Below are 25,444 nucleotides of genomic sequence, written 5' to 3'. Positions count from 1 at the left end.
CGCGGAACCGGAAACCGCCTCAGCGCCACAGCGGCCCCCGCGCGCCGCCAATGCCCGCGCGCCGCACGCCGCGGGGCGGGGCCCCGCCCTCCTCCCCGGGATGGACAGGCGTATCCACCAATGAGCGGCGGGCGGGCTGCAGCGTGGGCGGGCTCGTGGGCGGGGCCAGCGCTGCGGGTCAGGCGGGGGGCGGGAGCGGGGTCCGGCCGCCCCCCCCCCCCCCCAGCCCCGTGTGGGGCGATGTGGCGGCCGCGCCGCTCCGGCTGCCGCCCCGGTGCTGTCCCCGCTTCTGTTCCCCGCGGTGTTCCTCTTAGTGCACAGCCAACACAGCGACCAGGCGTGTGGGCCTCGCCGTGCGCTCCCGGCCTCGCCAGCCCGCCCCTTCTCCTCCCATCCCGCCCTCGGTCCACGTTTCCCCGACGGTGTGTTAATTCCCGACACAAATGAGGTGGGAACAAGGGGAAACGAGGGAAGCCGCAGGTCCCGATGCGGCGGGCTGGGTAGCCCGGGATGGCCGGGCAGGGCTCGCCTTGTTCTCCGCAGCCTCGCTCCTTCCTGCACCTTTTTTTATCTCCATCTCTCCCTCACGTTCCCCCGTCTCGTTTTTCCCCTCGTCGTCTTTCATTTTCCCTCAGCGCTCCCCTTTCCCTCCTGCCTATCTCTCGTTTCCCCTCAGTTTCTCTCATTTGCTCTTGTTCTTCCCCGTTTCCCCTCACTCCTTTATTCTCCCTTGTTCTTCCTAATTTTTCCTTTGCTTTCTCTCGTTTCAATTGCCCACACTCTCTCATTTTCTTTCCATATCTCTCATTTTCCTCTCAGTCTCCCTCATTTCTTCCATCAATCTCCCACATTTTCTCTCAGTTTCCATTTTCCCTTGGTGTCCCTCCTTTTTCTTTCTGTTTTTCTCCTTTCCCTCTGTCACTCTTTTTCCTTTGGTCTCCCTCATTTTTTTCCCTTGGTCTCCCTCATTTTCTTTCAGTTTCTCTCATTCTCCCCTCATTATCTCTCCTTTTCTCCTCAGTTTCCCTCATGTCTGCCTCAGTTTCTATTTTCCCTGCAGTATTCCATGTTTTCTCTCGTTTTCTCCCTCAGTCTCACTTTCTTTCAGCTTCTCTTCTTCCCCTCCACTCTCTCTCATGATTCCCTCCATTTTTCTCATTTTCCCCCTCATTTTCTTTCCTTTCCCCCCCAGTCTCCCACATTTCCTCTTAAGTTTCCATTTCCCCTTGTCTCACACATTTTTCCTCCAAGTCTCCCTCATTTCCCTCTGTTTATCTCCTTTTCCCTTTGATTTTCCTCATTTTTTCCCCCTTAGTCTTCCTTATTTGTCCCCTCAGTCTCACACATTTCCTCTCAGTTTCCATTTTCCTCTCGGTCATCCTCATTCTCCTCAGTCCACTTCATTTTGGCCCTTAGTTTCCTCTTTTCCCCTCACTCTCCCTCATTTTCCTCTCAGTTTCTCTCCTTTTCCCCTCACTCTCCCTCATTTTCCTCTCAGTTTCTCTTCTTTTCCCCCTCCCTGTCCCTCATTTTCCTCTCAGTTTCTCTCCTTTTCCCCTCCCTGTCCCTCATTTTCCTTCAGTTTCTCTCCTTTTCCCCCTCACTCTCGCTCATTTTCCCCTCCATTTCTCTTTTCCCCCTCACTCTCACTCATTTTCCTCTCAGTTTCTCTCCTTTTCCTCCTCCCTGTCCTCATTTTCCCCTCAGTTTGTCTCCTTTTTCCCCTCAGTTTCTCTCCTTTTCCCCTCACTCTCCCTCATTTTCCTCTCAGTTTCTCTCCTTTTCCTCCTCCCTGATCCTCATTTTCCCCTGTTTGTCTCCTTTTTCCCCTCAGTTTCTCTCCTTTTCCCCTCCCTGTCCCTCATTTTCCTTCAGTTTCTCTCCTTTTCCCCCTCACTCTTGCTCATTTTCCCCTCCATTTCTCTTTTCCCCCTCACTCTCACTCATTTTCCTCAGTTTCTCTCCTTTTCCTCCTCCCTGTCCCTCATTTTCCCCTCAGTTTGTCTCCTTTTTCCCCTCAGTTTCTCTCCTTTTCTCCTCACTGTCCCTCATTTTCCTTCAGTTTCTCTCCTTTTCTCCTCACTCTCCCTCATTTTCCTTCAGTTTCTCTCCTTTTCCCCCTCACTCTCACTCATTTCCCCCTCCATTTCTCTTTTCCCCCTCACTCTCGCTCATTTTCCCTTCCATTTCCCTTTTCCCCCTCACTCTCGCTCATTTTCCCCTCCATTTCTCTTTTCCCCCTCACTCTCACTCATTTCCCCCTCAGTTTCTCTCCTTTTTCCCTTCATTTTCCCCTCATTCTTCCCCTCAGTCTCCCACATTTCCTCTCAGTTCCCATTTCCCCTTCACTTCCCTCATTTTTCCCCTTTGTCCCTCATTCCCCTGTAGTTCCCTTCCCCTTCCCGCCTTCCTTCCCCCTCTCCCCCCTCTTTCTCCCTCCCGGGGAGAGTTTTATCCTTTTTTTTTTTTTTTTTTTTAAGAATTTTAAGTGACAAGTTACAGCTCTCAATTTTAACCAGCCCTAAAGGAACGCGGCAATATCTTTACAAGTGCAACTGGTGACTGTTTCCGAGCAAACTCGCTCAGAATTTTTCTCCGTGCAACTTTCTTGTTTGAAATAGTTTGTTGATCTCTGCGAGGCAGCAGAAAAACCCCGTGTTAGCCAATAACTCTGTGTGTCGCTGCCTGATCGCCACAGGCGAGGATTAATCGGTTCCCAAATCGTTCTAAAGAGCCACTTTACCTCATCAACCTGATAGAGGATATTAGCGAAGCAAAATGCTTAATCGCTTCAGTTAACAACAACAACAACAAAAAAGAGGCTGATTTGGGTTCCTTTAAGTGCTCCGGTTTTAATTTTCCATGTTTCTGTCTGATGCAGTCCCAAGAGACATCTCCTTGGACAGTCCCTTTTCATCTCCACTGAGAAAGGGCCTCTTTCTCTGGGGGTTCTCATTGATATCTTTAATTGTGAACATTATTCCCATGCACGTGACTCTCGGGTCTAAATCTTTTTATTTTCTACCTCCCCATCTTGGCTATTCACTCACAGCCTCATCACAGTCCTTGGTGGTTATGTGCTCCCAGGGCTGAACATTTCCTGGGAATGTCTTCGTCTTTCCCAAGTTTGCTCTTGCTCTGCTGAATTTCCACCTTGTGCAAGAGGTGTTGTTCAGACACACCAGACCCTGAGCTTTTTCTTGAAAAAATCCCTGTTTCTTCCTCTGAAACATCATTTGAATTTGCTTTTTGTTTTAATTTCCCTCAATGGCAAATTTTCCATGCTTTTGTTTTTGCCCATACTGGTGTTAATGGTTGTTTTTGTGCTCTCCCAGTGCAGGACACAGCTGCCATCCCACTTCTGGTTTGGACACGGGTCACTCCTCCAGCTTTCAGGGGCAGAATCTGACCAAGAACTTGGATACTTCCAAGATGGGAAACCCAGAGCCAGGTGCCTCAGCTTCCACATGCACTCTGGCAGCCCAATAATTGGGCATTAAACCACATTTTTACTGAACAATTTGGGGTGTCCCATTTGGGATAAGCACCACCTGGTGCTCCAAGAGCTCTCTGCTGGGACAAGCAGTTTGGAGCTGGACTTTGCTGATCCCTGTGGATCCCTTCCAGCTCAGGATATTTGATGAAGTGGCGTGAACGGATTAATTTAAAATGTGCTGGGGTGGCTCTTTACATTCAACTGCAAAAACACTCAAGGAGAGAAATTCCTAGAACCAGCCTTTGCTCTGCTAGCAATTCCCAGCCTGAACCGTTTCCAGCACAACCACTGATCAAACCTACCCCGATTTTCTTTTCAAGCTCCCCTCAAAAAGAAAAAAAAAAAAAAAATCACAGCCAAGGGAAGAAAATTTGCCAGGCTCTTTGGGAGTTTTGGGTGCTGGGGATGCCGGAGCCAGCAGCCATCCAGGCTTCTCCAAACTCCTAATTTTGCAGGGAGATCTCAAGCTAACGAGCTGTCAGCCGAGTGCCTTCGCACCCGAGGCAGCCGTGGGCTGAGCTCCTGGTTCTTTATACCTATTCCAGCAACTTCTGGGCTTTGCAATAAGCGTCTGCAAATCCAATTAGCGTCTTTCTTTGTGGCACTGGATGCTGGCAGAGATCCGCTGTGCTGCTGCCATCTACAGTAGGGCCAGTGCCAATGGATAAGAAACAGCCCTTATTTGCATATTCAAATATGCAAATGACACACGATAGCTCGCCTTCTTTTTTTTTTTTTTTTAATTTTTTTTATTTTTCTTTCCAGAGTCTTGCCTCAAAGATCCTTGTCTCGGACTGAAAGGTGTGTGTTTAATCTGGCTTGGCCCATGGTAGGGGACCATGCCAAGGGCTGGTTCTGTCCCGTGAGAGTTGGGGAGGATGGAAAATAAAGTGGAAAAAAGACTTTGCACTGCACTTATCCCTGCCTTGGCCAGGGATGGGAAAGATTTCGGGGGTGTTTTCCCAGGTTCCAGGCCTGGGAAAGGACAACACGTTCTTTCTCTCTCCTGCCTGTGCACACCATGCATGTTTGACAGGCCGAACGTGGCTGTTCCTGGGGAGTGTGAGCGAAGGAGGCAGCGTGGAGATCAGGTGAGTCCTGGTGCTCCAGTGGGTAAAGTCCTGACAGAGCAGCCCATGCTGAGGTGTCCCCCCAGCCACCAGACTGGCAGAGCCGTGGCAGAGCCCACCCCAGCTCTTTGGATGACCTGAGCAGCAGGCAACAGCAGACAAAACTGCCCCTTGAGGCACCTCCTCCCTCCCTGGCTCCCTTTCTCTGCAGGAACACAGCACTGACCCCCTCACACACAGCCCCCACCCTCCCCAGCAGCCCCTCCAGGCCATCCTCATGCAGCCCAAGATACCTGAATTGCTCATTTTCCAGCAAAAGTTCTTTCCTGTAGGTTTATCATCCCTCACTGCGAGGGATGTACATCGACTGCAAGTCCTTGTCATGGTTTCTTATGTCTGTGCTTGTGGCTTGCCCTTCCTGTCTCTGGAGAAACAAGTTTGTTTCACTGTTTTTCATCATTATTATTTTCTCATTACTAATTTAGTTGCAGCCTTCCCTGCTTCCAGTCTTGCACTGAAGACCACGACTTCTGTGGTCAGACTGGGCTCTGAGTGGCTTGGACACCAGCCAGGGAACAAGCAAGGCCGATTCCAGCACGGAAAGAATCAGGCAGTGCAGGAAAATTATCATCTTGTAATAGCTCTAAAGGATTTAAAGATTAGGACACAAACCTCACATTCGAGCAGGGTTTCTCTGAGAAAACTCACTCTTCCACTTTATGCCCATGTGCAACGTGCTTGAGTGGAAAGATCCTCAAGTTCTGGATGTCAGTGACTTCACTGCCTTCTCTGACAGCTGCAAAATTATTACAGTGGCCTTCACCCACTTCTGCAAAGCACACCCCATGAGCCAAGTGCTCTGTGGTGTTCCCAGGATGAGCAAATCTGCAGCTGAAACCCAGAATTGGTGATATCTAAGTAAGAAGGGGCAGAGATTTTTCTCCTGGTATGGACCAAGGCTTTGCCAACCACAGCATCACATCCTTGTGTGCTGCCTCTGAAAATGTCCTGAACCTGAAGCTGAGGGAGGATTTGTTTTCTCTGGGGGGACCTGGGTGCTGTTCTGGTCTGTGTCTGGCCCAGGGTCACCTCAGGGTGACAGGGAAAAGCTGTGAGTGAGGGGTGAGTGAGGGCTGCAGCCACACTGGCTCCTGGTTTGTTAATCAACACTGGGATCCCTGCAGGGAATCCTGTGCTTGTTTCAATCAGCTGTGAACCCCAGCAGTGTTTATTCTTCTGAAAAATGATTTTCTTTTGCCTGGTGTCTGCCTTCCCCTTCTGCAGTTCACACTCCACACTGCAGTGTTCACAGAACATATTTAACACTGGTGTAGTGTAGCAAAAGCCCAGATTGTTAATAACCAAAAACTCTGATTGCCAAAAAGATACTCCTAGCAACTACTAGCTGCATCTGGGAAAAATTACAGACAGCTTGGAAATTCTTTAGTTCCTTATTAATGAAGGACTTTGTAAAAAAACCCAACCCACACTGTAATACAGTTTAGCTTAACTAAGTTCTTTTGTGCCTGAGGAAAATCTAAATTATAGCATGCTATAGCTACTGAAAAATGCAGAAGGATTTAAATGTACAATAACCCCCTGAACCAGAAGGAAGAGGGAAAATTTTCTTAGTAAGTGGAAACACAATGAGAATTTATTTTATTCTTTCTGGGTATTTAGTGCTGGTGAAAAGAGCCAGATGAATAGTCTCAAACACATCACGTCCCTTGCAGATGCAACATGGGCAGCACTAGCGTCCTCAAACTGCCCCGCCAACGTGACCCAGTTCTGAATGAGCAGCACCAGCTTGCTGGGGGAGAAAGGAGCCTGTCACTATTCAGCCCCTGACCCCTCTGCTCCAGGCTGTTAATGAAGGGGCCTCATTAACACCAAAGGTGAGCTTGGCATTATAATGGGCTGCTGAAGTGACACCCATCAATCCTTGGCTGCTGGCTATTGAGGTGAGGCCACCTTCCCCTCTGCTCTGCACACAGAGGTCAGCTTTGGCCAAGTGATGTAACAGCCTGGTGCTGCCAGAGCTGGCCAGACCTGCCACGGGGAGAATTTCACCAGCTGGATTTGTCCCAGGCTGAATACAAACTGCTGGCACAAGGACAGCTGGAGAAGACGGGCCCAGGCACCTCATGTGGCCACTGGAGCAAACACAATCGTGGGACAATAGGAGGGAGGGAGATTCACTGCTGAAATCGGTGTCTGCTCTGCACAGGGCTGCTTTTGGCTGCTGCCAAAGTCTTTGAAAGGTGCCCATCTGCATGCTGAGAGAGAGGCCACCTTGTGACTGGGGACTGCCACCCTCGGCAGAGTATCCTTTAGGCTACTGAAAAATACCAGATGAGGGGGAAAATGGCTTGAAAAATAGTACATGACAGAAGGAGATCAGTAGAGAAGTCTAACCAGCACCAAAGAGCCTGTTCTGAGTTGTGTTCTGGGCTGAAGAGCAAAAAGTGAGTAGGGATTGCTATCCCACATTGCCTGGAGCAGCTGTGGCTGCCTCCGGATGCCTGGAAGTGTCCAAATCCAGGTTGGGTGGGGCTTGGAGCAACCTGGGACAGTGAAGATGAACCTGCCCATGGCAGGGGTGGCACTGGATGGGCTTTGGGGTCCCTTCCAACCCAAACCATTCCATGATTCTACAAATACCCTGAGACAGGACCTCTCCCAAGGCCCTCCCAGCGCTGGGAGTTTCCTAGGGCTCTAAGGTGGCAGTCCAGTGGCTGCATACTCATGCTCGCCCTGCTTCTGAGCATCCTGAGCTCTTCTCATCCTGTGTGGAGCCTTTTCCTCTTGGGACTGGTTTTTCTGCTATTTCCAACCCCAGTAATTCAGCCTGGTGGCTTTGAGAGCCCCTGGTGTTTTCCAAGGGCAGTGGATCCCCAGCCCACTGGTGCCCAGCGGTGTGTGATGCTCTCTCCACTCAGAGCACATTGTGAGACAAAATCAGAGCTCCTGGAGCTGTTTTTCAGAGCCTGTGGCATTCCAAGCCTCAGCCTGGAGAAAAGGAGGTTCAGGAGGGACCTCCTGGCTCTCCACAACTCCCTGACAGGAGAGTGCAGCCCTGTAGGGGTTGGGCTCTGCTCCCAGGGAACAAGGGACAGGACAAAAACCAGCCTCAAGTTGGTCCAGGGGAGGTTTAGGCTGGATATTGTGAAAATTTCCTCACAGAAAGGGTTGAAAAGCATTGGAATGGGCTGCCTAGGGCAGTGGTGGAATCACCATTGCTGGAAGTGTTCAAAAAACTTTGGATGTGGCCCCTAGGGACATGGTTTAAGTGGCAGTGCTGCTGGGTTAGTGGCTGGACTCAATGATCTGAACCATTGGATTGATTCTGGGATTGTATGAAATGAAGAATTTCTGATTTTTTTTTTTGGTGGATTCTGGGTCAGCTGCTCCCATAATAGATTCCGCTAAACTCTTTTTCTGGAATGGTGTAAAAAGTGCTTTCACCTGTCTGCACAGAAACGGCAGGAGGGGTTGCCACATATGCAAATGCATGCAAATGACCCCTGCTCTACCTGGCTCAGGTACAATACCAGCTCAGATAGTGCCCCACGCTGCACTGGGGGCTATGCCAACGTGCTGTGACTCAGGGCATTTGGCTGGCCCTGCCATGCTGAAATTCAGCCCACTGAAACTTCAGCTTTATCAGTGCCATCGTTACCTGTGAGGCAGGAGTGCCCCTGATTGCAGCAAAGCCATTTTTTAGCAGCGTGGCACATCTCAAACACCCTGGAGCTGGATTTTGTTGCATAAAAGTACAGCCAGTGCAGTTTCAAGGGAGTCAGGCTGGAATATAAAGTGACAAACACATGTGACAAACACTGTTTTGACCAACACAGGGAGGGTTCAGAGCAGTCACTGTGGAGGCAAAGCTGTAACAAATTCCTTCCCTTTGTTACTCAGCCACCAAATAAGCCAGGTAAGACCCTCCAATGAATGGATCCACTGCATTTATAAAGTTATAAACCATAAATATTTGAGCTGCATGAAGGGTACAATCCATTTGGACTCATTTCACACAGTTTTGGAAGTGCACTCCGCAAACATTGCAGGTGCGGGCTGCTTGGTTTGGGTTCCTGGGCATTTTTATGGGCCAGGAGATCTATTTTAAATCAGTGTGAAATGTCACAAAACATCTGACATATGTGGGAAACATATTCCTGCACCGTCTGAGCAGGGTGTGAGGTCGCTGGGGAACAGCTTGAAAACAGCAATCATTTGCATATGGATATAGAGTTATTTATTTGGTGACACCATCCCAGGGGAAGAGGGGCATGGCCCAGGTCTCTGAAGGTCACAGGCAGTGGCAGGGGTGTTGAACTTGTGAGGAGTAAAATTATGAGGGCAAATCCAAATGGCTGAAGTGTTTGTGCCTGGAAATTTTTATTTGATCCTCGTAAAAATGTTTTGTGGAGGGTAAGAGGCAGAAAGAGGAAAATCATGTTATCTTTGACCCTTTGCTCTATGATATTTTAAACACTAAGTGTCATAGAATCATAGAATGTCCCAAATTGGAAGAGACCCACAAGGATCATGAGTCCAGTTCCTGACCCTGCACACACACCCCAACAATCCCAACCTGTGCATCCTTGATGGAGTTTGGCTTGGAAGGGAGCTTACAGATCATCTGATTCCTAATCTTAATTGGAATTAATCTATATCTTTATCTGCCTGTAAGGATGGTAAATGTTATTTAATGTTACATGGGCAAATTGTGAAGCCCGATAGGATGATTCATGATGAGCAACGCATGCAACTTGTTGCCATTTTTGCTCTGTTTCACAGATTTGGGGTTGATTTCACTTGTCAGTGCTCTGGTGGATGTTAATACTTGGCAATATTAGGATAACAAACAGCAAAATCTCACATATATTAGTTCCTGCGTTTTCACACGACAGCTCTTCATTGATTAATTTTTAAATTGGTCCCAGAAAGCACTTAGTGAGATATTGAAATTTGCACTTTATTGGCATTACACGGCACTATTCCTTGCTCCGGCTCAGCAAAATATATTCTTAAGTGTAAGTGCCATTGATATCAATGGAATTATTCATATTCTTAAAATTAAACATATGCTTAAGCATTTCAGGGAGCTGAGACAGCTGGTCTCTTGTTGAAGGCCTATCTAAATAAATGCAGCATCTACAGCAGATTGTGAAATTTATAACCCCATGCACAACTTAATGTTGAATATTTCAGCATTTCAGGTAAATCTTCAACTTTTGTTAAATATTGGTGCCAAAGAAGCAAAGTGGGACATTTCAGTACAGTCCAGTACAGTCCAGTTTTATGTTTGAACACATCTGTGAAGAACCTCTGCAGGAATAGGGACAGAAGCAACTGAATGTGCATAGAACATGAACAAAAAAAAAAAAAAAAAAAAAAAGTGGAGACTGACCCTAATTGAAACCACGTTTTGAGCTGTAATGGGAAGGCACAAAAAATTAATCCTACCATTTTAGGTATTTTGATAGCAGCCATTAGTGGAGAGTTGAAGTTATTCAAACCACTTTGCCAGACAGAAGGGAGCTGCTTGTTTTTCTTCTGCCAGCAGCAGTGAGAATGTCTTCCCAAGTGGAACCAAACCACAGGGGTTTATAGAAACAGCTGAAGAGATTATTTGATCTTTTGATTAAAACCTCATTTTTTGGTCAGCTGGTTTATTTTCCCAGGTAATGGCTGTGCTTCTCCTTTCCCACATCTCTGTGATCCCTGGTCGAACCCAGCCCTGGCTGTGGGTACAGCTCAGACAGAAGGACACGGGCAGGGACCTTGACACCCTGCAAAAACAGTGACAGAGCATTCCCTGGAATATGGTGACAATATTCCCTGTCAGCTAGTCAGCACCTGATAGCTTCCACCTGTCCAGAATAGCCAGCAATATGTATGAAATCCTGGCATTTATGGTTAATTTTTTCTTCTAAGAAAAGTGGACAGCAAGGATGTAGGGAAAACAGTGAGGGAAAAAAAAAGAGTAAAGGAGTATCTTTCCTAGCAGTGGTGAAGTGAGTGGGACAGGACTGCCAGACCCCAAGTTGGAAAACCTGTGTCAAACCTCAAAAATTACACTGAGAGTTGAAAGGACAAGACTTTTAAAAGTAATAATTCTTGGAGCTTATCTCTTTCCTTCCTGGGTTTCTCAGCCCTTTGTGTTCATGGTTTCAAACTTTTGACTGCAGACATGGGAGATTAAAACTAAATATAAAATCAAAGCTGAACCAATGTAGGTTTCACCTGACTCCAGCAGAATGTTCTTTAAATCAATCCTGAAGATTGCCAGGCTGGCACTAAAATCCCAGGACTTTGTGACATCCGCTCCCTGTTTCAGAACTACCCTGTCCTTTCACTCCGAGACGCTTTACAAATAAAGATCTTTTCCAAAAGGCATAAGCGACACTCCAGTGAAGCAATTTCTTTTCCTGGCACTGTTAAGAGCAGGGACTGAGTTATTATTAATTACTTTTGCATTATTTATGCAGGTCTCCTTGAATGTGCAATATCTTTTACAGATAAATCACTCTGCCTTGAAAAGTTTCCAGTCTGCCAGCCAAATCCTGGGAATCTGAAACAGCGAGAGGCAACTGGTGCAGCAGAACAGGTAAATGTTAATCCTTGATGCTGCAGGACTGGTGCCTTATCAACGTTTTTCTTTCATTTGTTTTGCAATTGCACCAAATAGACTCAACTGATGCTGTTGTTTCCCAACCTCTTTAATCTGGCATCAGCTGACAGGAGCAGCCTCCATCCTCTTCCTCATTCCCACTCCTCCTCTTGCCTCTCTTTTTTGTGGTTTATGCAGCCACGTGGAGAACCAAAGCAGGGACATAATGTGGCAAAATTAAGGAGAGTTTTCTCTTTGGCCAGTCCCAGCCTGGCTCCCTGAGCACGGGGCTTTGCAGGTGCTCCTGTCCTGTGCTCAGCTGGTGTCACACCTGTCACACCCACCTAGCCTCGGGCCACAGGGAGCCCTCACAACTCCCCAGGGTGTCGAGAAGGGGCCCTGCAGCCTCTCACCCCCTGAGGAGGTCCCCACTCACTGTTCTGGCCATCCCTTCGTCCCCCTGACAGCTTTTAGGGGTGTTTGTTAGCTCTGCCTCACAGACTGCAGCTGTGGCTCCCCGCCAGGAAGGACAGAGCATCCCCAGCAGCTCGGGGGCATTTTGGAGGTGCAAACCCAGCCTCAGATAACCCTGTGCAGCCCTGGGGATGCCCAGACCACCGTCACAGGCTGGTTTTGGGGCTGCTTTGCTTTCTCAGGCTGCAGCCCCGCTTGGAGCAGGAGGCCCAGCCTTGGGCACTGCCGCCCTTTTAAAGCTGCTTTGTGGATTTCTTTTCTTTTCTCTCTTTATTTTTTTCTTTTATTTTTTTTTTCTTCCCGCAGGTTCCCAGGGCTGGGGATTCAGCTTCTGGCCTCATCCAGAAATCCCCGAGGGTTTCAGATCCCCACGAGGCCTCTCAATGTCTTGATCTGCTTGAATAGGCATTTTTAACGCGGCCCCGGCTGTCATCGGGGCCTGTTACAGTCACTCAACTGCAGCAACATTGTTCTCCCGGCAGCAGCGCCGGGGACACCTCCCTTATTTCCATACTGCACGGGGGGATTTGGCCACTGGGCCGAGCATCCCACCGGGGCTCGGTGGCCGGAGGTGGCCAATTAGCCCCGCTCGCTCCCTGCCCAGCCCTTCATCCCCCCGGCCGCTCTCAGCATCTCCAGCCCGCGGGGCTGCTGGCGCCTGTCCATCTCGGCGGGTCCTGCCGGAGGTGAAGGTGACCCCCTTTTCCTGTGCCAGGGGCTCCCTGGCAACGCCGCCTTTTCTTTGGAAGCGGCCTCCTCCACCCCCTGACGGGGCTCGGGGCTGTGAAAGCCCCGCTGCACTTTTGAACTTGCTGCCGGCGCGTTCAGTGGCTGCGCGGGGCAGCGGCGGCGGCGGGGCCGAGCCCAGCGGGGACCCGGTGCAATTGCCCAGAAGTTATTAATAGGCTGGGGAAGAATGTGATGGGCCGGGGAAAGGGTGAGGAGGGGGGAGAGCGGCAGGGAGGGTCAGCGAAAGGGAGACGGGGTGATGAGGGGAGAGGTGGGAGTGGTGGCACACAGGGGAGACAAAGAGGCAAAGAGACGGGATGGGCACCAGGACGGGCAGAGAGGGGCATGCACAGGCTGGAGAGGCGAGTTCCCAGTGCCCTGCACCTTGTGCAGGTGTCTGAGGGGTGGTCGTGCTGGAGGAGAGGTGTCTGACCCCGGTGCTGGGGGATGGAGAGAACAGAGGGACCAGGCCTGGGAGTCCAGTCCATGGCAAGGCATTCCTCTCCCAGGAAGAAATATTGTTCGGGGTTCATGAGCCAAATTTGCCATCTAGTGGCCCTGGGGACCATTGCAGAGGGAGCCACAAGGCAGCCGCGGCCATGGGAGAAGGCACTGCCTGTCACCTTCTCCTCAGAGATGAAATCCAGAGTGATTCTGCTGCTGCTTTACTCGCAGGGGCCCAAAAATGGTCCCTGGAGTGACATTACCTTGGTGTGGCTGCGTTGCAGGGAGCCAGACTCAGGCACCTGCCAGCCTTGGTACTCTCCAGTGACAGTCTCTGCAGGCTGGGCCAGGGCCCAGACCTACCACAAGGCTCAGCTTGTCACTGTGAGCAGCAAGGTTTAGGGAACAGGAGAGTGTCCCATGGCTGTGAAAGCAGCAACAGGGACAACCTGGAAAGCACAGCAGTGTCTTTCTCTAAGGCTCTGCATGTCTTTGTTCCTGAAAAGGTAGTAACATTTTTAGCTAATGTCATAGAATCAAAGTATCCCAGAATATCCTGAGCTGGGAGGGACCCACAGGGATCATCAGTGCAGCCCCAGTCCCTGCCCAGGCACCCCAACACCCCACCCTGAGCATCCCTGGCAGCGCTGTCCAAACGCTCCTGCAGCTCTGGCAGCCTTGGGGCCGGGACCATTCCCTGGGGAGCCTGGGCAGTGCCAGCACCCTCGGGGGGAAGAACCTTTCCCTGAGCTCCGTGCCAAGGCCTGGCCCAGCTCCAGCCCTTCCTGGGCTCCTGTCCCCATCCCAGAGCAGAGCTCAGCCCCTGCCCCTCTGCCTCCCCTCGGGAGGAGCTGCAGCCCCCGAGGAGCCTCCCCTCAGTCTCCTGTGCTGCAGCTGAACAAGCCAAGTGCCCTCAGCCGCTCCTCAGACCCTTCCCCAGCTCCGTGTCCCTCCTTGGGACACTCCCCAACAGCTTTGGATCCTTCTGACCTTGTGGTGACCAAAGTGCCCCCGGCAGTGGAAGTGAGGCCGCCCCAGTGCAGAGCAGCGTGGGACAATCCCCTCCTTCAGCCAGCTTTGACCATCCTGGCTCCTTGCCTCATCCTGCCTCCAGACAGCCCTTCCAGAAAGCAGAGGAGTCTCCAAGTTACCTTTGTGGCCTTTGGAGACTCAGAGCTGGGGAGGAACATGGGCCACTGGGGTTTGAGGAAGAGCCTGGGGCAGGGCACCCCAGGACCTGGGCCAGCAGAGCCTCTTCTGGGCTCTCACGCAGGACTTCTCTTTATGAACAGTTCTCCCTGGGTCAGAGAGAGCTTTGGCCATCCTGTCTATGGGAGTGACTGGCAGATAAGAGGATGTGGTGCAGTCAGAGGGAAAAAAAAGGCTTCAGTATAAGTCAGTGTGCACAGCTTTAATGCACAGCTCTCCTGAGTAAGACCACATACATCAATAAATAGAGTTAATAATAACAATAATTAGAGCAGCCCCAACAAACCCAGCTGTCACCAGTTTGGCTTCAGTGTTCTCTGATGTGCCCTTGTCAGCAAGGGGTGCTGGTGCTTGAGTAACACAGAGGACACAGAAGCAGCACCATGTCCCTCCCCACCTTGTGGGGATCTGCTGGAGGAAATCTCCAGCTCCCTGAACACCAGTCTGGGCAGAGCCTTCCGAGGCACCTGTGGGCTCCCACCTTGTTTCATGTTCAGCATCATGAGGCCTCAGCTGCTCCCTGCCCCTTCCACTACCACACTGCCCCTGCCTGAGGAACAGGAGGAACACAACCGAGATGTTCCCCGTGTGAGCATCACAGACCCCGTGCCCCAGGGAGGCCTGAGGGCACCCAGCTCTAGCACTGCTTGTGGGGCTCCTCCAGGGTGACATAGGGCACCACAACAGGCCACGAGTCACTGGGCCAGTATTCCAGCTTTGGCTTGAACGAGGGCATCTCGTAGCTGACGTCAAAGTAGATGACCAGCGGGCAGCAGTACAGCAGGGACATGGCTATCAGCACGTGCCTGCCAAGGAAACCAAAAACATGTGTTAGACAGAGGGTCGTGGCATGGTCACCCTCAGGCTGCAGCCCCCAAAGGTCCCACGAGGGCTGCAGGGAGTGTGTGTCCTGCAGGGTTTGTGCCTACACGGAAATCCTGGCAGAGCTCTCCGAGCTGGGCTGGGGACAATTCCTGGTGCAGCAGGGTTGGGATGACATAGGGGATTCATTCCAACCATTCCCCATTTCCTGGCTGCATTGTCTGTCCCAGCCATCCCAGTGCTTTGTGGGGATGGATCTGAGTGTGCAGCACTTGCAGCCCCACCTGGGCAGGCACTGAAATGTCAGGTCCAAACAAAGCCCTGCCTTTCAGTTTGGCTGCTAAAAGAACCCCTAGGACATTGAATTTCGCACAGCATCTCGGGAGCAGCCACAGCCCTTTGAGAGCCCACCTGGAGGGACTTCTGGAACCATTTCACTTGCAAAACAGTGCTTGGCTGGTGTGGAGGAGGAGAGGGACATTAAACAGTGGTTAGGGCTGAATCCTTGGGCTGAGTGAGGAGAAGCACCAATAGTGACAGGAAAGGGGGAGAGGGTGGGGAAATAATGCAGCTGAGTGTCTCATCTCGGCTATTTCTCTGCTGTGGACCTTTCAGCCCAGGAAATGTTTGGGCTGGGGTTCCTGGAGCCCTTACCAGAAGCTGTGGAAGTAAGGGAAGTTGATGGCCTGCCAGAGCCAGCAGAGCCAGCGGTCACTGATCCAGCTGGTGATGGCCAGTGCCCACCACATCACCATGACCGCAGCCATCCGGTGAACCCGCTTGTCATTGCACCTGGAAGACACAGCGAGGGACAGGGAGCAGAGTAATCGTGTTGGGAAGAAAGGGAGTTTTAAAGAGGGCTGGTTTCTGCCTGCACATGCAGCAGTGCAAACCCCAGCAAGCTCCTTCTGGAGAGTATTCCTCAGAATTTCACAGGAACTGGAGAAGTGTGGCTCTGGGGAGAGGATTTCTGGTGTTTTGGGTGTGAGGATGATGCTGGGAGATGCCAAAGCACTCCTGTCTTTCTCTCCAGACGCTGGTGCATTCTCCCAGCCCCACACTAGTTCCCAAATACCCCACAAAGGGGCAGGAGCTGCAGAGATGGCAGGCAAGGGGGAGAATCATGGACTCCTAGAACTGTAAAGGTTGGAAAAGACCTCTAAGATCATCATGTCCAACTGTAAACCCAGCACCACCACCATGTTCAGCACAAAACCCTGTTCTCAAATGCCACATCCACAGGGTTTTTGCAAACTTCCAGGGATGATGACTCCACCGACTGTCCCTATTCTGCACGGCCACCTGGGCCAGGTGCCCTTCTTGTACCCCACTACCCACAGCCCTGCCTGGATCTCTGCCTGGTCCCTCCCAAGTACACATGGCTGGTGAAGACTTGGGCTCAATTCACTGTTGAGGACAGAGTCACTGCCCAACAGGAGCACAGCTGGGCCTGCAGGTAACCCCTGAGCCCCTCCTTACTTCTTGAGCTCCTTCCAGGTCAGGTACAGCAGGTGGAAGGCAATGCAGTTGAGCGCGTAGGCATTGAGGGTGGGCTTGACGAAAGACATCAAAGTGCTGATCACGGTGGTGATACCAGTCAGCCAGAAGAAATGCCTCCTGAGGGGAATTGGGAGAGAGTGTCAGTGCCCCCAGGACTCACAGGAGGGGAAAGTAAAGATGGGAAAGGTCCTGAGAGGGGCAAAGCTTCTCCATCATCTCCGATCTGTTTGCATGTGGCTGACCTCCGTGTCTGTGGGGTCCTGGCAGGAAGGGTGAGGTAGCAGCCCCCAGTGGGTCTGTGACAGACCCGGAGCACAGCCCAGGAGGCAGCTCCTGCACTTTCCTGGTGGTGCCAGGAATGAGGCACAGGCAGGGAGTTCTGCACAGGGAAGGGCTGCCAGGCAGGACTGTGCAAACACAGGTTTGGGCTCCCTGAGCAACAATAGGGCTCAGAGGGGCCTTTCACATGCAAATCCCTTCCCAAGTCCCTTGCTCTCCCCCAGCTGTGTCTCCTCGGTGAACTCCTGGTGACCTCCTGTTCCGTAGGGGCAGAACAGACTTGGAGCAGGTCTTTGCAGGGAACTGGGCTGGCTCAGAGGGCTCCAGCCAGGAGGGGACATCCTCTGAGTAAAGCCTGCTGGGTTCCCATTTCTGCTGGTCCGTGCCCTCCCAGTGGCCCCATCCTTTCTGCTGGGCTCCTCCAGCCCAGCCAGCCCTCCTTGAAATGAGGGGTGTAATCATCTTGTCCTATGGGAAACCCCCTCAGCCTTGAGGGAAAGCTCTCTGTGGATGATAGAGGGTGCTGGAACAGATTGACAGTGTGAGTAATTGAATGTTAATGTTAAGGAACGTTTAATTTTCTAATTAATTTTGAAATTCTCCATGCAAAGTTTCCTCTGCAGCGACACAAATACGAACAGCTCCAGCTGAGAGGAGGGTTTTGACTTTTCCTCTGTCAGCACCATAAGAAGGAGGGTCTGATCCTAAAGCACTTCAGTGACCTCAGAGCTGACCCCTTGCAGCGGAACTGGGGGATCTGTGGGTCACTGCACCTCAGTGTCAGTGTCCCATCCCTCCCCTCAGAGCCTGCACCGTGTCCCTCTGGCTCATACCTTGTCTTGATGCACTTGGGGAAGTAAGCCTGTGGGTACCAGAAGGAATAAGCCACAGCCAGCGTCCAGAGGATGGAGAGTTCATCCAAGAGCTGTCCCACGTAGCTCAGGGTCATGTGGAAGTACATGGAGAAGACACCTGCAAGGAGCAAGGACACTGTGAGATGACAAAGCCCCATCCTTCCACAAACCCTGCGAGGTCCTTGGGGGCTGTTCCTGAAGAGCCACCATTCCTCAAGATCCACCATTTCTCAAGATACACCATTCCTCAAATCCGTCATTCCTGAAGAAACACCATTCCTCAAGATACACCAATCCTGAAGAGCAGGGTGTTGGATTTTGGCGCTCAAGGGGGCTGGACTGTGTTGGTCCAGTCACACCATGGGGATTACAGGGCTGGAAACTGCATGTCCACAGCTTGCAGGAACCATGGGCTGTAGGCTTCAAACAGACTTGGCTGCTTGGTTGCCCACCCATGTTTTCCCTGTGCTTTGGCCACTGACACCCTCCAAAGGTCTCATGTTGGGTAGTCTGGCAACCTGTCTGGTCTTCCCATGATGCTGGCACCCACCTACGAGGAGAAGCAGCCCTGAGATAAAGTAGAGGGGCACAGCCTTCTTCTGGCAGTACTGCCGGTTCAGGTACAGCAGCGCAGGAGACAGCACAAAGAAGCTCACATTGCTGATCTGAAAAACAAGAGGCACACTCAGCTCCTGGGCAAGCCCCATCCCACATGCTTCAGTATCTCCGTGTGTGAGGAGGATCCTGATCTCCAGCAGGAAGCAGGGGTTCTTGGCACAGGGAGAGGGCAGAGGTGTTTCTCCAGAAGCCAGGCTGGAACTGGAAGGGCAGCTCTTGCTGTGGCATCCAGTGGTGGCTGCAGACACCTCTGCCCTCCCTCAGGGCCAGCAAGCCCAGGGTGAGCTGCTGTGTCCTGTTTGGGTGATGCTGGTTTATCTTCATCTGCCTTGTGTCTCCAAGCAACTCCTCTGTTTGCAGCCATCTCCCTCTCATGTCAACCCAGACCCTCCAGGAGCTGCCTGGATGGCTCCTGACCCTTCCAGCCAGCAGTGATTCCCCTGTGAGGGGTTGGAAGGGTGTGAGGGGCTTGGCCACCACAGCAAGCCACGGTCAGCAAAAAAACATCCTGACCTGGGAGTGGGTGTGGTGCAGAGCAGCAGGATTAGCAGGACATCAGTAGGTGGGAACAGGCAGGACTGAGGTGATATCCTGTGGTGTCAGGTGTGAAGCCACCTGGCCTGGGGAAGGGAGGTGTTCTGGACACTGGTAATTACATGAGGTCATAAACCTCCTGTAAACACACCTGGCAAATGAACACAGAGGAATTATTCTGCTCTGATTTCCAACTCTGCAAATTTCCTTCTTTGATGGACTTTGATTTGTCTGGGGAGGAGAGGATGGTGCTGGGGAGGAGGGGATGGTGCTGAGGAAGAGGGGATGATGCTGGGGAGGAGGGGATGGTGCTGAGGAAGAGGAGATGGTGCTGAGGAAGAGGAGATGGTGCTGAGGAGGAGGGGATGGTGCTGAGGAAGAGGAGATGGTGCTGAGGAAGAGGAGATGGTGCTGGGGAGGAGGGGATGGTGCTGAGGAAGAGGGGATGGTGCTGGGGAAGAGGAGATGGTGCTGGGGAGGAGGGGATGGTGCTGGGGAAGAGGGGATGGTGCTGGGGAGGAGGGGATGGTGCTGAGGAAGAGGAGATGGTGCTGGGGAGGAGGGGATGGTGCTGAGGAAGAGGAGATGGTGCTGAGGAAGAGGAGATGGTGCTGGGGAGGAGGGGATGGTGCTGAGGAAGAGGAGATGGTGCTGAGGAAGAGGAGATGGTGCTGGGGAGGAGGGGATGGTGCTGAGGAAGAGGAGATGGTGCTGAGGAAGAGGAGATGGTGCTGGGGAGGAGGGGATGGTGCTGAGGAAGAGGGGATGGTGCTGGGGAAGAGGAGATGGTGCTGGGGAGGAGGGGATGGTGCTGAGGAAGAGGAGATGGTGCTGGGGAGGAGGGGATGGTGCTGAGGAAGAGGAGATGGTGCTGAGGAAGAGGAGATGGTGCTGGGGAGGAGGGGATGGTGCTGAGGAAGAGGAGATGGTGCTGAGGAAGAGGAGATGGTGCTGGGGAGGAGGGGATGGTGCTGGGGAGGAGGGGATGGTGCTGAGGAAGAGGAGATGGTGCTGAGGAAGAGGGGATGGTGCTGGGGAGGAGGGGATGGCACTGGGGAGGAGGGGATGGTGCTGAGGAAGAGGGGATGGTGCTGGGGAGGAGGGGATGGTGCTGGGGCTCAGCCTCTTGCTGGACTGGCTGAAGGTGCCAGTGCTTTGGAGAGAGGAGATGCTGATGGGCAAAATGTGGGAGCTGGGGAGGAGCAGTGAGTGCCCAAAGCCTGAACCTGTCTGCTGGGCCAGGCCTACTCCACCCTGCAGCACAGGGGAGGGAAATCTGAACGAATTTAATTACCCTCTGTCGGTTCCTACCTTGCCTTTTTCACCTGACTGTGCAAGCTCAGGGAAGGTTATCACTGGGAAGCATGGCCTCTTCCAGTGAAAATGGTTCTTACTTATGAAAGGTTGGGATTGTGGTGCTGCATTTACCTGCCAGACAGCTCTTTGGGGCTCTGGAGCCATCTGCTGAAGTGCCATTTGGCAAAGCACCAGGGTGAATTTATCTCAGCCTGACAATCCTTTCCTTTCGTCTTCCAGCTCCATGCTGACCCAGACCCCACCCCTGGAATTTGGCATCCACAGCTGGAGTCTCCCCCACCTCAGCAGCACCAGGTAAACTGCAAAGTCGGTGCTTGGATCCCCTGGGATCCCAGTTTATGGTAACAGGGCTGCAAATAACTGCGATGTTGTCATTTCTCTGGAACACACCCTCTCCTATTCCAGAGGGAAACACAATTCATGCCTAATGTGAGGTCCCTATTCCCTTAAACACCGGAGATTCATCTTGATTTTCACTAAGGCTTCCATGAGACAAGTTGATGCTCCCATTAGCAGCAGTTCTCGGGTGAATGTATTTGTTTTCCATAGGTGCTTAGAGCCAAATCCAGGCCAATTCCCATTCCAGCCATGAAAAGAGAAGTGCTGCTCCCACTTGCACCCTCGAGGTCAAATTGTTCAGAAACGACTGAGAAATCAAACCATGTGTTCGTGCTTCAAGCATTTCTTTTCTCTTGAAATGATTAAGGAGGCTTTTGGAAGGCGAGCAGGGATAGCAAAGAGAGGGAAAACGCTTGGGGAAAAGGCAGCAGAGTGCATGTGCCAGCACGAACGTCAGTGAGGAAACGCGGGAGAGGAGAGCCCTGGATCCCTGAGCACCAGGCATTGCAACAGCGCCATTAATTACATGATAGCTGTGTTATCACTTCATTAATTCGGGACGAGATGTGCAAGATCAGATAGCAGAGGGGAGGGATAACCAGGGGAACCGTGCCAATAGGGTCAGGAAGATAAACGGGATTTCTTGCAGAGCAGCCAAGCTGGGAGTTTAGGGGACAGCTCCCACCCCCGTGGGGGACACAAGGTTTTCATCACTCTGATTTGTAAATGCTGACTTTCTGTCTTTCCTCTAGGATGTGGCAAGCTTCATCTCAGATGTAGTTAGGAGGGTTTTGCTCCCAGGACACCCATTAGAAATTTTTCTGGAGTTTCTGCTCAGGCTGGGACCCCCTAGCACAGCTTCTATTTCAACCTCTCTGGTCACACTGGCCAGAAGGCACCAGCTCCCTCTGCCCAGGATGTTGGCGAGACAAGGCAGTGGTTTTGGAGCCAAGGTGTGATAGGACATGTGAGAGTCCCCCTGCCTGAGCTCCCAGCCTGTCCCACTCCCCAGTAAATGTGAGTTACTGCTCCAGGTGCCTCAGCTGAGCCCAACTATTTGCCTCTTTTCCTAGGAGAGAAGCGAGGCTGGGATCAGCAACACAGCTCTAATCCTGGTGCGTTAATAAGATCATTGGGAAGAGCCCTACTTCTCCAACTCCAGCCTGAGACAGAGGGACAGAACCTTCACCTGTGACAGGTGAGATCAACCTCTGATATGGATCGAGGCAGGAGGTGCTGGTTTAAGCACAGCAGCAGTGCAATGACAGCAGAGGCTGCTCCTCACTCCAGCCAGGCACTTTCTGCAGTGGAGGGAGATTCCTGCAGGACTCGTGGCAGGGAGTTCATTCTCACTCACAGTGAAGCAGCTTTAGCTGACAGAGGAGCCCGCAGGGCCAGAGACAGAAGTGAACACCTCTAAGGCTCTCCAGACCCGTGCAGCAAGTTCCTAAAGCCAGGCCTGTGTTGCAGGGGAGAGGCTGCAGGTGCTGACATCACAATGCTGATGCTTTGGGGCAGGAAGCAGCAGTTTGGGGAGTGCTTGCAGCATCCTGAGCACAACTTTCTTGGCAGACAAGAGAACCATGGGATTAGTGAGAATGTGAGAGGGCCAGGACACCCCACACTGCCACTGAGCCCTTCTCTGGTAGATCTGCACCCTTTATTTCACCACTCAGTGGAGCATCCAGGAGCTCTGGGTGTGAGCAGCATCAGAGCTGCTGCAAGAAGACACTGCTGAGGATGTGGGTGTCATTACCAGCATCTTGGATCAGTCATTTTGGCAAAGAAATGAGGGTAGAAAGACAAGTCCCTGACTGATGACCCTCCTGGAGCACAATTCTACTCTCCCCCGAGCAGCCAGAAGACAATAAATTTCTGGGTCACTGAGTCACTATAAATAGAGCTTTGTTGCTGAACTGCATCCAGCCATGAGCCACCATGTATTATTAGGTACTTAAAGGTACTGTTTACATTCTTTTCTCATACCCCTGGTGCTTATTTCCAATAAAAAGCATCCAAGCCAAGCAGGCCTGAGAGAGTGTGGCTGGCACAGAGCAATCCCCAGCAGCACATTTGCTGCTGCTGGCACAGAACAGCCCTGCCCAGGGCTGGGAAGAAGACACTGAAGAGGATGCTCTTTGAGGAAACCCTGCTGATTTAGTGATCCAGGAGGCTTGGGTAGAAGCTGGCTGGGTTCCCAGCTAGCCTAAACCTCCAGAAAATTGACACTGAGGTAAATACTGGTATAATTAATTCAGGGCAGTAATGCTTGCTGCAGAGAGGCAGCAACCTGAATGTAGGGAACAAATGAATGGGGAGAAGATGAGAAGATGCAGGCTGTTAGGATCACACGTGGGATAGTGCCCTGAGTCCCAGCTGGATCTGCAGGATGCAGCCAGGATCCTGGGGGACATCCCAGAGCAGGAATGGGAGTCCCTGTGCTGCTGCAGGGGTGAGACCCAGGCAGGGCCAGCCAGGCTGTGCTGCTGAGGAAGGGACCCAGGCAGGGCCAGCCAGGCTGTGCTGCTGAGGAAGGGACCCAGGCAGGGCCAGCCAGGCTGTGCTGCTGAGGAAGGGACCCAGGCAGGGCCAGCCAGGCTGTGCTGCTGAGGAATGGACCCAGGCAGGGCCAGCCAGGCTGTGCTGCTGAGGAAGGGGTGATGCCCATGTCAGTGATGTTCCTGCCCACTTTTGGTGACAAGGTCTGGCCTTGGGGCCGCTGTCAGATGCTCACATAATGGCAGATTTTAGGAGGCTTTGCTCCTCTGCCACCCCTTGTGTGGACAGAAGGTCACCAGCCAGCCTAAGGCAGGCAGCTGACATGGCAGGGTTATATTCCTGCTGCTCAGGAATCACATCCTAAGACAGAATTGTTTTCCTCCCTTCCTACACAGGCACTCTGCTGGTGTCCTGAGCCTGGCAAAAAAGACATCAGTGCAGGGACCATAAAAAGCTCTTTCTCTGCTGAGGAAGAGGTGCCCAGTGTCATACAGAGGAGAACAAGGGCAAGTCCAACCACCGGGAAAAAATCCTGCAGGGTTTGCTTGTCCATGTCCCTCTGTCCCTCAGCATCACACTCCTTTTTATCTGCATTGAGACATGCATTGGAGAGCTTTTCCTCACTGTGCCTGAGTCCCACACAGTGGGAATTCATCCCAACAAGTCCAGTGGTGTGGAATGGAAGTCTGGGAGACGGCTGTGGCTAGCAGGGGCCACCCTCTAGGACTGGGCATCTGAGTGAACTTTTCAGGAGTAGCCACAGAATTTAGAAACCTGTGCCACAAAATGACCCCGGCAGCTGAGAGTTAAAGTTTTATGGGAATTACAGGGCCTACAAGAATTAGTCATGCCTCTGGCCACGCCAGCTGGTGTCCAGCAGAGTCAGACACTGAAGTGCTTTTGAAGAGCTCCTGAGATAGTTGGTGTGATAAGGATGCTGAGCCACTTTGTAAGTCTGGTGTCAATGGTGTCTCAGCTCCAAAGATGTGTTTAAAAAATGCTGCCTTATGTATCAAACTAGGACATGAGGCAGATTTACCTCCTGGAAGGAAGGAATTCACACCAAAACTAAAACCTTCACTTTCAGACTTTGTGTTCTTGGTGGAAGTCAGCCCCTCTCCAGTGTTAGCAGCCACTCTTTCAAACCCAGAGGCTTTGGGCACTTCCAGGTGCATTTAGAATGGTTTGGGTTGGAAGGGACCTTAAAGATCATCTCCTTCCACCCCTTGCCATGTGCAGGGATATGTTCCACTCAGGCAGGTTGCTCCAAGCCCTGAAGTCTGAGATGCTGATGTGAGTATTGAGTGATTTCTGTATCTCCTTGCTCGTTATGCCCTGCTCTGCACCTCTGAGCCCATGCAGCAGCAGCTGTAAACAGCAAACAGCACAAAACACCCAGCTGGGTGCCACAGGGAAGCAGGATTTGGTCTGGACTGGCAGATCTTTCTTTGATGAGTGCCTCAAAGAGCAGTGACTACACACAGCCCTCTCCTCTGAGACCCTGGCCAGGCAATTGGAGCCTGCAGGACTCGGGCTGGGGAATTATCGTTATTACAGGTAATTTATTAAAAACAGGAAATGCTTAAAAAAAAGAGGAAGAGCCATTTCCATGAGAACAAGATCTTCTAGTGTTAGACAGTAATTGCCAAAAGTTGTAAACAAGGCCCGTGGAAGGTTGTAAATCCACATGCCTCACACCCCTGGGAGCCTTTAATTGCTCTGAGGGAGCAGGACATGCTCGGAGAGGCTGCTTATCTCCCAGCCCTCTGCAGGCAGATATGGATGCTCCAGCCAAGGCACTGGCACTGGATGCAGCCTGGGTGATAAAGGATCACAGGAGGTGAAACTGGCTCATGCTCCAGCTTCCCTCTGCACTGAGTTCCGTGTTCCCAACCTGCCTGACACGGTTCATGGAAGTGCTGCCTCTCATTTTGCCACTCCTGTAGGTTCAGCTGGAATATATGAGCCCTGTGTGGGACTTACCCCAGTTGGCAGCAGAGCTGCAGGACTGGTATAACAGGATCTCACAGATCTGGGCTGTGAAGGAGCTCTGTCAGAGTTTTCTCTCTGGGAATCAACCCCCCCACACACACAAGAGAAGTGCCCCTGTCCCCAGCACGTTTTGGGGAGCGACCGTTGCAAGCAACAAAAGTCCCGTGATTTACCTGAAGCTCAGAAAACGCTCCCCATACCAGCACCCTCCAGCACCAGGAAATTCAAAGGAGCGAGAATGAAAGAAAACAGGGATGTCCCATCCTGTCTGGATCCCAAAAGCAGCTCCTGGGTGCCTGGAGCCAGCCCCAGCCTCCCTCAGCCACTCACTGTGTTGTAGTACTCGGCAATCACCGCCGAGCGCTCGAAGTTGCCCTCACACCAATCCACCTCGGCACTCTGGTAGGAAAATATGCTTGGCATCGTCAGCACCTTGGGAAAAAGGAGAGGAGCAGGTCAGTGGTGGGCACAGGGAAGGAGAGGGCTGCACACCCAAAGGGGACCCCGCTCCTCACACGTGTGGCACCAGCCAGCCCAGCACAGCACCTTACCCGGCTACCAAGGGCTCATCCTCTTCCCAACACACATCCTACTGCTCAATAATTCCTCTCTCCTCTTGATGCAGGAGTTGCAAATTGCCCCAGAAAAT

General features: G+C 52.0%; 1 protein-coding gene and 1 long non-coding RNA gene across 3 annotated transcripts; one reads left to right on the top strand and one right to left on the bottom strand.

Annotated features, from left to right (window-relative positions):
• Positions 1-71: 71 nt before the first annotated feature.
• On the top strand, positions 72-21,586 carry LOC137463055 (uncharacterized). Of its 2 annotated transcripts, none has more exons than XR_010993836.1 (4): positions 72-422; positions 6,300-6,461; positions 11,094-11,182; positions 20,185-21,586. It is a non-coding gene; the product is annotated as an uncharacterized lncRNA (long non-coding RNA). The 2 variants fall into 2 exon arrangements; XR_010993835.1 differs by having other exon boundaries at positions 72-448.
• ACER1 (alkaline ceramidase 1) lies at positions 14,304-25,228 on the bottom strand. The gene is made up of 6 exons (XM_068173959.1): positions 25,126-25,228; positions 18,047-18,161; positions 17,476-17,614; positions 16,343-16,480; positions 15,518-15,655; positions 14,304-14,847 (listed from the first exon to the last, which is right to left on the bottom strand). Exons 1-6 carry the CDS (start codon positions 25,216-25,218, stop codon positions 14,679-14,681), a joined length of 792 nt encoding a protein of 263 aa, XP_068030060.1. The 5' UTR covers positions 25,219-25,228; the 3' UTR covers positions 14,304-14,678.
• Between the last annotated feature and the right edge of the window lie 216 nt (positions 25,229-25,444).

Source organism: Anomalospiza imberbis, chromosome 27, assembly GCF_031753505.1.
Source record: "Anomalospiza imberbis isolate Cuckoo-Finch-1a 21T00152 chromosome 27, ASM3175350v1, whole genome shotgun sequence".
NCBI lineage: Eukaryota > Metazoa > Chordata > Aves > Passeriformes > Viduidae > Anomalospiza > Anomalospiza imberbis.
Note: the sequence above shows the minus strand (reverse complement) of the source record. Positions and strands in the feature narration are given on the sequence as shown.

What these genes read in the sequence shown, in the direction of transcription:
- ACER1 (XM_068173959.1), bottom strand. Translation starts at nt 25,218, where the DNA reads ATGCCAAGCATATTTTCCTACCAGAGTGCCGAGGTGGATTGGTGTGAG. An exon ending in AGGGCTGCTTCTCCTCGTAG is followed by an intron (nt 17,615 to 18,046) that starts GTGGGTGCCAGC and finishes TGCTCCTTGCAG; the next exon opens with GTGTCTTCTCCATGTACTTC. An exon ending in CCCAAGTGCATCAAGACAAG is followed by an intron (nt 16,481 to 17,475) that starts GTATGAGCCAGA and finishes AATTCCCCTCAG; the next exon opens with GAGGCATTTCTTCTGGCTGA.